Source organism: Equus quagga, chromosome 3, assembly GCF_021613505.1.
Source record: "Equus quagga isolate Etosha38 chromosome 3, UCLA_HA_Equagga_1.0, whole genome shotgun sequence".
Lineage (NCBI taxonomy): Eukaryota > Metazoa > Chordata > Mammalia > Perissodactyla > Equidae > Equus > Equus quagga.
This window is the reverse complement of record NC_060269.1, coordinates 67,235,485-67,251,420: the sequence shown is the minus strand read 5'-3', so window position 1 is coordinate 67,251,420 and position 15,936 is coordinate 67,235,485. Positions and strand designations below refer to the sequence as shown.

General features: G+C 37.0%; 1 protein-coding gene across 1 annotated transcript in view; it reads left to right on the top strand.

The window, feature by feature from the left end:
* Positions 1–12,913: 12,913 nt before the first annotated feature.
* ADAM7 (ADAM metallopeptidase domain 7) overlaps positions 12,914–15,936 on the top strand; it is a 79,226-nt gene continuing 76,203 nt past the window's right edge. Inside the window, exons 1-2 of the mRNA XM_046655733.1 lie at positions 12,914–12,965; positions 14,033–14,136. Of these exons, the coding sequence (XP_046511689.1) occupies positions 12,914–12,965; positions 14,033–14,136 (156 nt within the window). The remainder of the gene's footprint in view (positions 12,966–14,032; positions 14,137–15,936) is intronic.

Genomic DNA, 15,936 nt, shown 5'->3' with positions numbered 1-15,936 from the left:
GAACAAACACTGGCTCATTGCTCACTAGCTATATGAACTTGACAGGGTTACTTAAATATCTTATGTTACATAAACATCTCAATCTCATCTGAAAAATAAGGATAACGATCTTACCTTCCACCAAGTGTTGATATGAGGATTACGTGCTGAAGTATATAAAGCACTTGGAGAAGCCCTTAGCACACAGAAAGCCTCAGTAAACATTAGCCTTAAAAAAAAAACTTTATCCATAAAATCCACTGACTCCTGTGTGTTTTTGTTGTGCAGACTTTTGACTACCTTACCACTGAGACTCTAATTCCTCCCAGCTTGATCATTCTCTTAAAATAGTGAGCTCCTCACTTGCTCTTGCCTAGTTTGGGAGATCTCTCTTGGAGAGATGGCCTGACTATATCGTTAGTATATACCAATTCTTCACCAAAGTCAGAGTTGTAGACTTCTTGATCCAACTAGGTCCTTACTACCCAAACTCCAGTAGAAAATCTACACTTATACTATATGCGTGGTGTTTAACATCAAGAATGTAAAACCAGAGACATCTCTTGCAACTTTAGCTAATCTAGTATCTTCAGTATCTGAGGTTCACGTTCTCATTTTAACCACAGTATTTTATCATGTCCATTTTATGGTGATGGATAGTTTCTATCATCAGCTTAGTTGCTGAATCTTACCATTTGTAACACTGCCTTTCCCCTCTAAATGCAAAAAAAAAAAAAAAAAATTCTAACTACCTCCTTGTGTTTGGGGTGTTTTAAAGTCTTTTTCTGGAAATATGTTAATATATAAGTCTTTGATTTCATTAGAGGGGGCTGTACATAGAAGTGACCCAACCCAGAGGGCTCTGAAGGAATGGCCTGAACTGCATCAGAATCTAAGAATGGGCCTCCTGGATGAATTAACCATAAGTTCCCCTGGTCTCCTAACTTCACATTTTGTGACCCTCCAGTATAGCCTGTCTCTCTGCTGAATATAGTTTATACCTATTCAACAATTATTATACTTTGTTCTTTCCTCACATCCTGAGAGTTTGGAGAAAAGAATGCCTTTTGTGATGATGGTTGTCATGTATATTTTAATTTGTAAGAGGTTAGCTAGAGATTTTCTGATTAAATAAGGAAATTCACATTTTTTCAAAACCAAGTAATTGGTTATGATTTAAAATGCAATAGATGTTATGAAAAGAACAATTATTGGGGCTGGCCTGGTGGTGCAGCAGTTAAGTTTGCACGTTCTGCTTTGGTGGCCTGGGGTTTGCCGGTTCAGATCCTGGGTACGGACCTACTCACTGCTTGACAAGCCATGCTGTGGCAGGTGTCTCACAGAAACTAGAGGAAGATGGGCACGGTTGTTAGCTCAGGGCCAGTCTTCCTCAGCAAAAAAGAGGAGGATTGACGGCAGATGTTAGGTCAGAGCTAATCTTCCTCAAAAAAAAGAACAATTATTAACCTCTTCTTCTTACATCCCAAGCACTCTAGTATGCATTTTATATGCATAGTGCCATTCAATTCTCACAAAATCCTATGATTTTGTGTACTACTATTGTTTCAATTTCATATATAAAGTTGGTAAAAATTGAGAAGCAAATTGAATTATTTCCATTGAGGATCCAGTGTCAGATGACATACTTGCATTATGTCTATATTTCCCTGACTTAAAATGCATTTGCAAAAGCTGGCCCAGGATCTCAGTAACACAAATATTATCGAATGTTTATCTCTTCAGTGGTTCAAAACTCTTCAAACTTTAAAAGAAATACAGAAAGAAAATAACACTAACCCATAAAGACAATATTGCTTAAGACAGGTGTTGGTACAGTGTATGTTTTCTGCAAAGGGCTTGATAGTATGTAAGTGTAGGCTTTATGGGTTATACTGTCCCTGATCTAACAACTACCTCTCTGCCACTGAAAGCATGAAAGCAGCCATAGACAACGCATAAACAAATGGCCATGGCTATGTTCCAATAAAACTTTATTTATAAAACTGACTGTAGCCCATAGACCAGAATGTCCCAACCCCTGGCTTAAAAAATGTGATGGATATAATTTTATTTCTTAATTTTGTAGAAAATTGAAGAGCAATCTTCCAAATAGTGAGTTAGAAGTCATTGCATTTAACATCTCATACTACGTGCAGCTGGGATATCCTTTTTGTAGCAAGAAAAAATCTCAGGAATGAAATCCCTCAATCTGAGGAATAAGAATAAAACTTATCAATTGAATAAAAACTAAGTTAAAATAAAATCATTCTTTCTTGTCAGAAGATCTGGCACTCAGAACCATCTTCTCCTTTCTCCGCTTGAATTCATCATCCTATGTGTCCTTATTATTTAAAGAATAGGTCTAACAAAATTATTTGTGTGTTTAAAATTTTCTCAGTCTTGCCTCCAGCATAAATTATCCCCTTACTCTGGCAAACAGACCTCTTTACTACCCATCTCCAACCTATCTGGGTAGCCTCATCTCATGGCATGACCCCATCTCCCCAATCCCATTTAACCTGTTCCACTGTTAAACACATCTTCATTGGGCACCTAGTTCCAGGAATCTGTCAGAGTTTTAGATGTGAGTTGACTTCATCTAAATTCTTTTTAAACAATTTCATTTCAATTCATAGCAATACTCTACCAGGGAGTTCATACCTGTGGGGCAAATCTCATCATTCCATGAATACGTAACTAATATATATATTTTTGTCCTGCTTAAATGAGTCTTACATTTGCTACAAGTATGTGTTACTAAGTTGAAGCAACTGAGGAAGTTCAGCAAAGGAAATGGTAGAAGCGAAGACTGGAGGAGCTCAAACCACAACAACAAACAAAAGAGAACAACACAACACAGCACAAAAGCATGCTTTCCGACTTCATAGGGAGAGAGTGAGAATAGTTTTCTTGTGGATTCTCCTTAATAATTAGGGATAAATGAGTATGAGTCTTAAAAGAAGAAACTTTGATGAAAGCAAAATTTAAAACTCTTGAATTTTTATGTCTGTTTCTAACCATGGGCACGAGCAGGAAGCAGGACCACCACCCACAAAGCACAGTGGAAGTCAAAGGCTCCAAATGCTCGCTTCACCTCTGCATGACTTGTGGCTGGAATTTGAAATGGGAAGGGAATACATTCCTTGTTTTCAAATCTTGTGCAGGTGCTGGTTTCTTTGACAGATTAAAACAATTTTTTGAGACTATTACTATTATAGGATTTCTCTGGAATCTCAGAAACGAGAAGTAGAATACGATAGTGGGAACTTCACAAATTCAGTGTCTAAGAGTGTTGGACTTGTGCGAAGCTTCACCGTTTGCTGGTCAGCCTTGAGCAGGTGAATTTTTCCTTTGCGACTCAGTTTTTTCATCTGTACAATGGCTAAAGAATAACTACTGCATATTGTTAAAACTGAATGAGCAGGGTATGTTTTATTTCATCAGGAGGTAGTAGGGTTAATGTCAAGCCTGAGTCAAGACTGTACATTCTGAGTTAAGGAATAGCTCAATGCTAATATCCCTTCTCTTAACTTTGTGAAGAGACAACTTTGGCTGTGGGGAGTTTTTGGCATGTATTTGAGAGCCATATCCAGCCTCTTCCTCCTAATTAATGGAGTGCTGCTGGTACAGGCACACAGAGATCAAACTGTGCCTGAAGGTACAATTGTGGGTGAAAGCAATCTTTAGCGTTTGAATGGGCAGACTGTAGAGATGCTATCACATTTATTTCTCTTTTCAGAAGAAAGGCTTGATGGACTTCGAAGCCATTAGAAATATTGATATGACCTCATGGTCCATGAATAGCTCTTGGTCACAGGTGACTCTGGGTCTTTTAAGCAGCCTTGCATCAGCTCTACAGAGACCTAGAGAAGCTCAAATTTTCTGGAAAATGAGAGTTATAGTAAATTTTTTTCAGTCACAGTAAATCTATGTTTACCATCTATTCTGTAAACTGAGTGCAGAAATAATTGCGGTAAATTAATCAACTTCTTAAAACTACTATTTATTGAGTCCCAATAACATGCAAAGTCTGGGGTTGTTAGACCCTGCAGGGGACGTGTGACTGCTGATCATTGTCTCTGTCTCCAAAGGGCTTAGACATACTTCGGAAGATAAAGTGAAAATTTCGCTAATGATTTCTAGCATTGCAAATGTTTGAGAGCAGTAATAGACAGAAGATACAGCACTCGGGATATATCACTTTATTAAGATCTAAACAAATTTACTAAATATCTCAGACTTTGCTACACCAAGTCTACAAAAAAACAAGCAGAGAAAAAAAGACAACACTCACTTAAAGGTACTGATACATCAACATACAGACTAGTGGAGAAGAAGTTAGCAGAGTTTTAGAAGTCAGAGAAAGAAAGGAGAAGCATGTGCTACAGCGGGTAATGGAAGAATCACAAAGAATGTGATACTAGATGTGTGGGTTCAGGAAAGGTGGACAGGGGATGGTCCCTCCCCTTAGAGAGTGTTTTATAATATTTGTTGAATTGGAGGAGAAGGGTGGCATGGAATGAAGAATGTGATTAAGCCACAAAAGACTGACAAGTATACTCTGAGTTCCGTTCAATCAACCCTGAAAAAGATATTTCAGCTGAAACTGTAGGAAGATGAAAAGAGAGCCGACTACGTAGGAGAACTCATATAGGCGTGCTGATAAAAGGAGCAGGGGCACCAAGAGCTGAGCAGGCCAACCAACTGGATGATCAGTTGGCTAAAAGTGAAGTCCCTACTCTTTTTTAGTTGATGATCTTAAAATATTTTGCAAAAAGTGTTTGGACGTGATAACTTCTGTCTCCTGTCATTTGGCCATCCATACTACTAGGAATATTCTTTACAAAGACAGATGAGGGTGGAGGTTAAGTCATTCATTACTAATATTCCTTTTCAAAGGAAATATAAATTTTAAGGGCAATATCCTTAAATAAATGGTTAATTTATACCAAAAATATTTATTGTGAGTCTACTATGTGTGAAGTACTATTCTGGACACTGAGGATATAGTACTGAACAACAGAAAATTTTCCAAATTAAATTCTAGTACAAACAGATGAAAAAAAAATACCTAAGTGAAAGTCTTCACTGACCAGCTGCTTAGTCTTCATTGACCAAGTGGGAAGGAGGATAAGGAGAGCTTAGATGTATGGTATGAAGGGATGTGAAATCTAAAATAGAGGGAGCAGAGAAGGTCTTGCTGAAAAAGTAATATTTGAGGAAAGAACTAAAAGAGATGAGGGATGGAGCCCTGAAGTGATAACATGCTGGCATGTTTGTTCTGGATACAACAAAAAGGACAGAGTAGCTGAAGAGAGCTGAGGAGAAGAGTAAGTGATGAGGTCCAGGAGTAACAGGCACCAGATTATGTAGGGACCTGTAGATCATTACAAGGAATTTAGCTTCTACTCAGTTAAATGGCAAGTCATTGGAGGATTTTAAACAGAGGAATGACATGGCATTGCTTTCACTTTAAAAGGATAACTGAATACTTTTGAAAAACAGACTGTGAAGGAGAGGCAAGGATAGGAACAGTGAAACCACCGACCAGGAGGTTATTGTGGTAATCCAGGTGAGAGATGATTGCGGATTTCTCAGAGGGGTAGCAGTGGAGGAGATGAGAAGAGGTTAGATTCTCAGTACATTCTGAAGAAAGAGTCAATAGGATTTCCTCACAGATTGTGTATGGAGTGTGAGAGAGAGAGAAGCACCCAGGACAACACCAAGGTCTTTGACTTGAGTAGCTATATTGCTTGACAGCATTGCCATTTCCTAAGATGAACAAGGCATTTGGAGGAACAGTTTTGGGGATGAGTATCAGGAGTTCTGTTTTTGTTTATATTAAATTTGCAATGCCCACTACACATGAAAATGGAGATTCCAAAATGGAGAGATGCCAAGACAACTGAAGTCGAGGAAATATTTCTTGGACATATGAATTTGGCAATCAAACAGTATAGCAATTGTTTATAAGATGTGGTTTGTTGAGATCTGCAAGGGAACAAGCATAGACAAAAAAGAGGACAAGTTCAAAGAGTGAGATCTGAGATGCTCTAATATTTAAAGGTCTGGGCTCTGAGGAGAAATGAGTGAAGAAAAGTAAGAAGGAGCCACTAATGAGGAAGAAGAAACAGAACTGGAAGTAAAGTAAGGAAAGTGTAGCGCAAAAAAGGAAGTGTCCAGTAACAAACCAAATGTGACCGAGAAGTGGAATCAGAACTCAGAATTGACCACTGAATTTAAAATCTGGAGATGCTTGGTGACCTTGATAAGTCATTTTAGTGGATTAGTGGGGACAAAAGAGATTGTCTCTTGTCCCCGATTGGAGTGGATTAAAGAGAGGATGAAGAACCAGGGACAGTGATTATAGATAACTTTTTGAGAGGATTTTGTTACAAGGGATCAGAAAAATATTAGTGCTTCTGGAAAGGCGTGTGAGATCAAGACAGTTACTATACTTTGTGTAAAGATGAGGAAAATGACAGCTTGTTGAAGAGTGAGAAGGTGTGCTGTAGTTCTGTAGGGACACAGGACTTCTGAATAGAGTCATGAATGCTATCACCTTGGGCCTACTTATCCAACAGGAGAAAATCTGATGGTATTGCATTGCATTTCATACCTTGTCATCATTTTGCTTTAAGTCTATCTTGTTTAAACCTTTTGACCTTACCGAAGCTAGTGTATTTCTTAAAGCTCTTGTGAAATAGAGTTAAATTGAAGGTGAGAAATAATGTCAACCCTTCAACGTAATTGAGAGTTACATATGTATTATGCACTATACATTAATTATCGTACTTAATCTACACAGTGATCCTGTGTAGAATATTGTTATTCCTGGTTTACCATTAGGAAACCCAAACTCTAGGAATATTAAATAACTTGCTCAAAGGTCACTAGCTAAGTAACGTGGTTATCAGAATTAAGAGGAGAAATTACTACTCACTTTATTTACTCTACCTCTGCTGTTTCCCCAGGAATAAACTTGTCCTGTTGGGCGGCAGAGAGAGTCAGTTTTTTATGCCTCTTGTTACATTTATTACATGACATTTGCTATGCATATTATTATAAATCTGTGCTTAGAAATGGAAAATATGATAGTTATTAAAAGTTCCAAATTTGTCATTACTCTAGCAAGTCGAAATTTCTGCTTACAATAAAAGCTTTAGAAAAGGGGAAAAAAATCAATGAAAACATGGCAACATGGCATCTCTACATTTAAAAAAAAGATCTTAGAGATGAAACAGTTTAACATTCCCAATTTATAAAAAAGGCACTGGGACCCAGAAAATAAGTGATTTGCCAAAGATAGTGGATTTAGTAACACGAGAACATGGAGTTCCTGATTTAGAATCTAGTGTTCTTTTCAATGCACTTAAAACACAGTTAGTGGGCTGAAATTAGCTTCTACAAAGAGAACTACAAATTCCCCTTGATTAGTATGGTTTCAGAATACTACTTTATAATGATATTTCTTTTAAAGTCAGACAGAAAATGCTACTTTAATTCCAGTATTTCTATGCGAAGCTTTTGTCATTAATATTATAATTTGAATAAGATATTTTTCTTTATTCACTTCATTCTCTTCATTCACTTGGATTTACTGCCTTTTTTCTTCACGCTTCTCTTTACAAAGGTGGTACAAGAATAAGCAGTGGGGTCTGCAGTTCAGGCTGCTCCTTGTTTCTGACTTAGAATATATTCTTTATCATCTGTCATCCTTCCTGGGCCTCCATTAATATGAATTATCGCCTTTAAGTCCTTAAGGCCTGAAGGATTGCTCTCCAAGTTGCTAACTAGCAGGAGAGAGGGAGCAGGACTGAGGAAAAGAGGGAGAGAAGAAAGCTCAGGAGGGCAAGCTGGCAGGGGCATCTGGATTGTGAGGGAGGTCAAGAGGAGAAAGCAGCAAGTTCTGCACAAAGGTGGAGGCCTCCAAGACAAATACTCAAGGTTGACTGTTTTGTAAAGAAGTGATTCTAGTGTTGGTAAAGAATGAACACAAGAATCTACAACCTCAAAACCCATCATGGAAACCAAGATGGGATTAGACTAGATAACTTCCTATGAAAGTTTGCTTCACTAATTTGCGGCAGAGAAATAAGAAGGGAACAGAACATTCTCGTACTTGTCTAATCTTCTTTAAAATCTGCTTTTGTCTGACATTTAGATTCCACAGAGCCACTTTGACATCGTAATCTGTTTTAGGGTTCATTGTTTTTCTACAAAGCTTTATATACATTAGTGATCGTGTTAATTTAAACACAGAGAGCCTCTCCCGAGAGTGAGAATAAGTTGTAGACTAGTTATATTATAATATTGCACTATTCCATACTAGTCACTTGGTAAAGTTTGGAATTGAGGTATAATATTCTCCAAGGCTGAAAGATTGATTATAGAGCAATGATGAGAAAAAATAAAGTTTGTTTCCCCTTCAAAAAAAGAGGTACCAGTATATAATAAAAATAACACAGAGCCAGACAGAAATTTTCCTTTAATCTCTGCTCTCCACTTATTGATTATGTAGTTTGAGTAAGTTATAAAAATTTTTCTTCTTTGAAAGTTCTTGGTTGTTTCACCTGCATCAACCAGAGATAGTGCTCTATCTCTAATATTTTAGCTATGCTAGAAAGTTAGCCTAACCATAACTTACCCAAAGACAGCAGACAAAAGTCTTAGAGACTTATCATTTAACATGACACTATAAATAATTGAGATTACACGATTGATATTTTCAAAATTGCCTATTCTATTTTCCACAATTTTAACTGTAACAGAGGCAAGCTCAGTGTAGCTCCTATCATCCAATTTAAAAGGAATAAGCATGGAGGAGACACATGGTATAATATAAGCTAAACTCTTCAAAAGGTGGAAGTGATCAGCTGCATCAAATGCTGCTAAAAGGTCAAGTTAGTGAGGATTGAGAATCAACCTCTGGATTTAGCAAGGTACAGGTCATTGATAACATTGAAAAGAAGTGTTTTGTTGAGTGAAGGATAAAAAGTCTGAGTGGAGTAATTCAAGAGAAAATGGGGAGAGAGGAAGTGGAGACAACCTATACAACTCATTTTTCAAGAACTTGTGCTACTGAAAGAAGTCAAGAATGGGTGGAGGTGAAAGTGGTGTAAAAGGAGAAATACTTTTTTAAAAGATAGAAAAAATGGCAGCATGTTTGTATATATAGTAATAGAGTTAATACAGTAGAGAAAGAGAACTATTGTCAGAGTGCTGACATTGGGGGTCAAGAAGGAATGGAATCCAATACATTAACGGTGAGTAGACCTTAGAGGCGTGGGCAGCACATCCATAGAAACAGGAGAGAACTAGTCTGTATTGGTACACATCTTGATAGTAAGGTAGATGTGTTAGTGGGAGAAGGTGAGATTGTTTTTCTTCTGATGACTTTTTTTTTCTCAGGAAAATAGCATGGTGATCAGCTGAGAGTAAGAAGGAGAGATTTAGAGATTTGAGGAGAGAAGAGAGACTAAAATAGTCAATGAAGAGAATTGGGGAGTGAATGAACCAGGAAATGTAAGATTGCCTGTCAGCACAGATTCATTTAATATTACACCATCCCTATGAGGTTTTTGTTATTATTATACCCATTTTATAGATGAGAAAACAGAAGTACAGAAATGTTTCCTGCTTTCTCAATTAAAAGTAAAAACATTCAGTTAAAATGTCCATACTTCATAAAGCAATCTACAGATTCAGTGCAGTCCCTATCAAAATACCAATGACGTTTTTCACAGAAATAGAACAAAGAGTCCTAAAATTTATCCTTGAATATCATATCTCCTCAAGCAAGGGAAACAAAAGAAAAATAAATAAATGGGACTACATCAAACTGAAAAGCTTCTGCCTAGCAAAGGAAACCATGAACAAAATGAAGTGACAACCTAACAATTTGGAGAGGATATTTGCAAATCATATCTCTGATAAGAGGTTACTATCCAAAATATATAAAGAACTTGTACAACTCAACAACAAAAAAAGAAATATCCAATTCAAAAATGGGCAGAGGATCTGAACAGACATTTTCCAAAGAAGATATATGAATGGCCAACAGGCACATGAAAAGATGCCCAACATGACTAATTATTAGGGAAATGCAAATCAAAACCACAATGAGATATCACTTCACACCCATCAGAATAGCTATTACTAAAAATACAAGAGGGCGGACCCAGTTGCTTAGTGGTTAAGTCCACATGCTTGGCTTCAGCAGCTTGGGGTTCACAGGTTCAAATCCCAGGCATGGACCTATACACGCTCATCAAGCCATGCTGTGGTGGTGTCCCACGTACAAAATAGGAGAGGATTGGCATAGATGTTAGCTCAGCAACAATTTTCCTCAAGTAAAAAGAGGAAGATTGCCAACAGATGTTAGCTCAGGGCCAATCTTCCTCACATACACACACAAAAAAAAGACAAGAAATAACAAGTGTTGGAGAGGATATAAAGAAAAGGGAACACTCATACACTGCTGGTGGGAACATAAACTTGTGCAGCTACCATGGAAAACAGTATGGAGATCCTTCAAAAAATTAAGAATAAAGCTACTATATGATCCAGCTATTTCACTTCTGGGTATTTATCAAAACACATGAAAACACTAATTCAAAAAGATTTATGCATCCCTATGTTCATTGCAGCATTATTCACAATAGCCAAGACTTGGAAACAACCTAAGTGTCCATCAATAGATGAATGGATAAAGAAGATGTGGTATATATATATATATATGATGGAATACCACTCAGCCATAAAATAAAGGTAAAATCTTACCATTTGCAACAACATGGATAGAGCTTGAAGGCATTATTCTAAGCAAAATAAGTCAGAAGGAGAAAGCCAAGTACCATATGATTTCATGTGTGGAGGATAAAAACAACAGCAAACAAACACATAGCTGTAGAGGATAGACTGGTGGTCACCAGAGGGGAAAGGGAGAGGAAGGAGGACGAAAGGAGTAAAAGGGCGCATGTGCACAGTGGTGGCTGGCAATAGACTTTGAGTGGGGAACATGATATAGTCTACACCAAAATCAAAATATTATGGTGTACACCTGAAATTTATATAGTGTTATAAACCAACATCACCTCAATAAAAATAAATAAGTAAAATGTGAGGTATATCATAGAGATGATAATTAAACCATAATTGAAGATGAGATGGCTTTGGAATAAGTATACAGTTAGAGGAAAAGGGAGGGTAAGGTAATATCTTGAGGAGCTCCAAAATTTAAAGGTCAAGTAAAAATAAACACACCCACAAGTTGCCAGAGAGCTGGAAAGAAGTTAAGAAGACTGAGTGCCAAGGGAGCTAAATAGGATATTTCAAGGAGGAAGATATGGTCAAAAGTGCCAAATATTATTGAGAGGGCAAGACGAAGAGCCAAAATACCCTTGGATATAGAAATTGTGAAACCACTGGAGATACTGCACAGCTATATCTGTAAAATAATAGAGCTAGATGTCAGAGTAGAATGTGTGAGGATGAGCTGGGAATGAGAAAATTGCCACAAGAAATATAGATAAACTTGGTGAGAAGTTTAGCTGAAAAAAGAATGACAAAGAAGGTAATCGTGGAGGCCCGTGGAATATAGGATTGAGGGTAGGACTTTTTGAAAGAGAGACTTGAGCTTATTTAAATGTCAAAAGAAACCTTCCCAGTATCACAGATTGGTTCCGTTTATGGGAATATTAGAGAGATAATCAATAATGTGAGATAGGGGAGGGAATAGAATCCCAAATCCAGAAAAGAGATTGTACTGGCAAAAGGATATGCCTTCTAATCTAACAAGGGAACACAAACATACAAATAAGTTCGTACAGGTCCTTTTCACATATCTTATTTTTGTATTGATTTGAAAGAGTTCCATATTATAAGAATTTTTACCTTCACCTTTTATTATATATGTTGCATGCATTTCTAGAGTCTTTGTCTTTAAATTTAAATTAATTTGTGATTTATGACATAAATAAGTTTTTATAAGTAAGTTTGCAGGAAAGTGGTCAAAAGGGGCAAACTTCCATTTATAAGATAAATAAGTATAGAGATTTAATGAACAACATGATGACTATAGTGAACACTGCTGTATGGTATTTTTGAAAGCCGTTAAGAGAGTGGATCCTAAGTGTTCTCATCGCAAGGAAAAAAGCATTCTTTTTCTTTTTCTATTTTTTGTATGTATAGGGGATGATAAATGTTATCTAAACTTACTGTGATAATTATTTCACAATAAATGTAAATCAAATCATTATGCTGTACACCTTAAACTTATACAGTGCTGTATGTCAATTACATCTCAATAAAACTGGGAAGAACAAAAAGATGGTTATTTTCCCTCATTTTCCCCTCTTGTCCCAATGACTCTCCTTCTATTGGGGTGGAGTGGAGTAATATCTCATGTTTCATACAGCACTCTAAAGGCCATTGTCCCTGGGCCTCACATGGCCTAGGTCTTTATTTAGCTAGAAAACAAAAATTCCAATATTTCTATCTCGTTTGTTTTATCAAATTTTCCTTACAGTTTCTACATGTGACATTCTGCATAGAAGGAACTTCTTCAAACACAGTTTATGTAAACATCATCCAATAATTTTTTTCTGAGACATACATGATTTTTTTCACTTTTGAATTTTTAACACATCTAGAAACTTATTTATATTAAGCTTGAACTAGGGATCTCTGCCCAGCCCACCTCCATGACCAGCACCTCAGTGGGTGCCTTTAATTGGTACGTGATGCCCACTCTTCAGGTTTTAGCCTCAAGCGCCTCACAAATTGTGTAACAGGATCAAGGAAAACTTCCTTGTGCTGGATCAAAACTGCTTGTCCATGTGTTGTTTTCCTCCTTGCTGAGGAAACAAGGATGAAGAACCGTGCACATCTTTTCTCAAGCATGTCTGTCCCTCTTCTGCCAGAAGCATGCAGAATGTTTCCCGGAAATTTATTTTTCATGATTTTACTCATTTCTCAGATTAAAGGTATGTCTTAATGTTTTTATCAGGGTTTTCTTATTATGCTATGAGGTAATGTCTCTTTAGTCGCAAAGTTTAAATCGTAAATGATAAAAACATTAATATCCATTGGTGATTTTACTGAGAACATAGCAAAGGACTTTGACTAGATTATGGCTAATCTTGAGATTCTATGATTCTATGAAATGTCATATCATTTGTAAATACTCTAGTTTACAGTGAAAGGGAAGAAGGAGTGGACATTACTGAATATCTGCAATGTAGCAGACACTGTGATAGCCATTAGCATGTTTAAAATTCTATATTATTTTCTCCATTTACAGATAAGGAAATTGAGACTAATATCTACAGATCAGAGAGATTAGATATGCTACTCATGGTCATACTACTAATAAACTGGTAAATGCCTGATTCAAGCAAGAGCCGATTCCAAAATCCTATGCTCTTTCCTCTATATCAATCTTTAGTGAGGTGTGCAGGGCTGACCTCACAGATGACTACCAGTTGGGGTTTTTTAAAATATAATTGACACACAGTATCTTATTAGTTTCAGGTGTACATCATAGTGATTCAATATTTCTATATATTGGAAATAATTTTGATAGGAAACTTGTAGAAGATTATGTTTAGCACTGATCCAAGAGTATCTAGAATCCCTTTAACAACTGAAAGCCATATATTAAGACTTCAAGCGCAAATACCCCTGGGAGATAAAATGGGTAATTTACATTGGACAGTCCATTCCAGTGCAGGCTTTGACAGGTGGCAGAATCCAGAGACAGTTATGGGGAGAATAAGATTACAAGGGTAGCAACTACAGAACAAGGTGAAAAAAGGGAAGAAGCCAAAGGACTCTGATTTCTTTGTCAATTTTCCAATTTTGCTCATATTTTTCTACTCTGGAAATCTTGGTCTCAATTCCTTGCCTGTAAAGTGGGGATGCTATTTCATAGTGGTGTTGTACGTGGCTGCTAATCTGGAGCAAGTGAACTCTCTGAAAATAATTCTGTTACCCAATCACTTTGAGTGAGTGTTAATACCAGATGTATTTTCCCCCTTTTGTTTCCTTTTAGAAAAGGTAATCCTTGGAGTAGAGGGTCAAGAACTGGTTTATCCTAAAAGGCTTCCCGTGATACAGAAGCGAGATGTTTGGCACAGCCATGATTATGACATACAGGTACAGGTTTTGATTTAATAAATAAGATTTATTGGTTTCACAAGCATGTAGAAAGCAACCTCTGGCTCCAATCAGAAGCAAACAAGAGAGATGTCTCAATTTTTCTGAGGCCTCCCAATCAACTCACAGCATGTGCTTGGGTGGATGAGGAGTAGAAGTTGCAGAGGAAAACAACCCCTTGACAGATTAGGAAACAAAAAGGAGTAAAGTTCAGGTTTTAGAGGATGCCATGTAAAATTTTTCAGTTTATGTGAGGAGTTCCACTAACAGCTTTCCAGGCTCATTTAAAGCAATCTCATTTGTTCTAAGCTGCCAGTGGAACATAATCTCTGAGCATTTTGCTTTCCCAGTGATCTGATATACAGGCTTCTTTGTCTTACAGATTCTGTAGTAAAGTTGGATAACATTCATAGGAACAAAAAGGCTTACTTGGTCTATTTCTTAGAAGAATTTTGATTCAGATGTTAAAATTTAGAAACATTCAAAATTTTATTTTCAAAAGTAATAAATATTTATGTAGAAAATATATAATATACTTAATGGGGAGTAAGCTTCAAAATTAGGTTATTTTCAGTTCCCACTATTATAAAACACATTCAATGACTGTCAGACATTTGTTATCACACACTTGCATTTTGAGCCTTAGGTTTTTAATTTGGCTCATGAAGAATACTGACTGTCACTTTGCCCCAACACTCCTTGAGAGGGCAAATCTTTCCCGATGCAAAGACTTTTCTTCCCTCCACCAATAGAAGAGCCAGCCTTCCAGGTTCTCACTTGCTAGGTTTCTCAGTCATAAATAAGACACATTTCAGCTTTCCAAATGGCCCCATCAAGGCCTCTTTCTCATGGTTTGAGATGATGAAAAAGCAGCTCTCCATCCGCTGTCATTCGGAAATAATGTCCAACCATTTTTCTCTAACAATCTCCTTACAAATAATTTTTCTCTTGATTTCCAGTTCTTTTCTCACCTTCTCAAACCTTTTATTGGTTGAAGGTTGGTACTTAGCTAAGAGGGCAAAATCAGCTTTCTACCACCCATTGTGCAAAAGCCGGTGGGCTCTTCTGGCATCTATTGTCTTAAGACTTAATCAGGACTGATATTAAAAGTGCCACTATGAATATACAAGATGATACTACACTAGGGCAGGAAATATACAAGATGAGTTTGGAGCATCTTGTTGTACCAGAAAGTAAAGAAGTTCTCAAACAAACAAACTCCAAACATTGATGGAAGTCAAAAGAACACAGGAGCCAACTGAAAGAGCTCCAATGAACAAAGAAGGGACACCGTGAGCAACAAAATTAACGACACAGTTTTGGACCATAACATAAAGTATAAATTAATATCCATGAGCCTATATTGATGAGTAAATGATTGAATAAGTAAATAAATGAGGGAGAATAGACAAATCTCTCATACAGAAGAACCAAAAAATTGTTGTAGATACTCCCCTCCCAAGGAGGTGGAGCATAGCTTCTCATCCCTTAAGCATAGTGACTTCCTTCCCAAGATTAGGGTCTGGAAGGGGAAAGTGTAGCTTTACAGTGGAGAAAACTGACAAATGCTACCTCAGCTAGGTGATCAAGGTTAACATCATGTTGATATTGACGTCATGTTAAGGTCATGTGGATGGTATGTATTCTTGGTATGATGTGATGAATATGGCGCTTGTTGTTGTTTTCTCCCAAATCTCTATAACCCCAGTCTAAGCAAGAGAAAAACATCAGAAAAACCTAAATTGAGAGAAAGCCTACAAAAAACCTGACCAGTACTCCTCAAACTGTCAAGGTCATCAA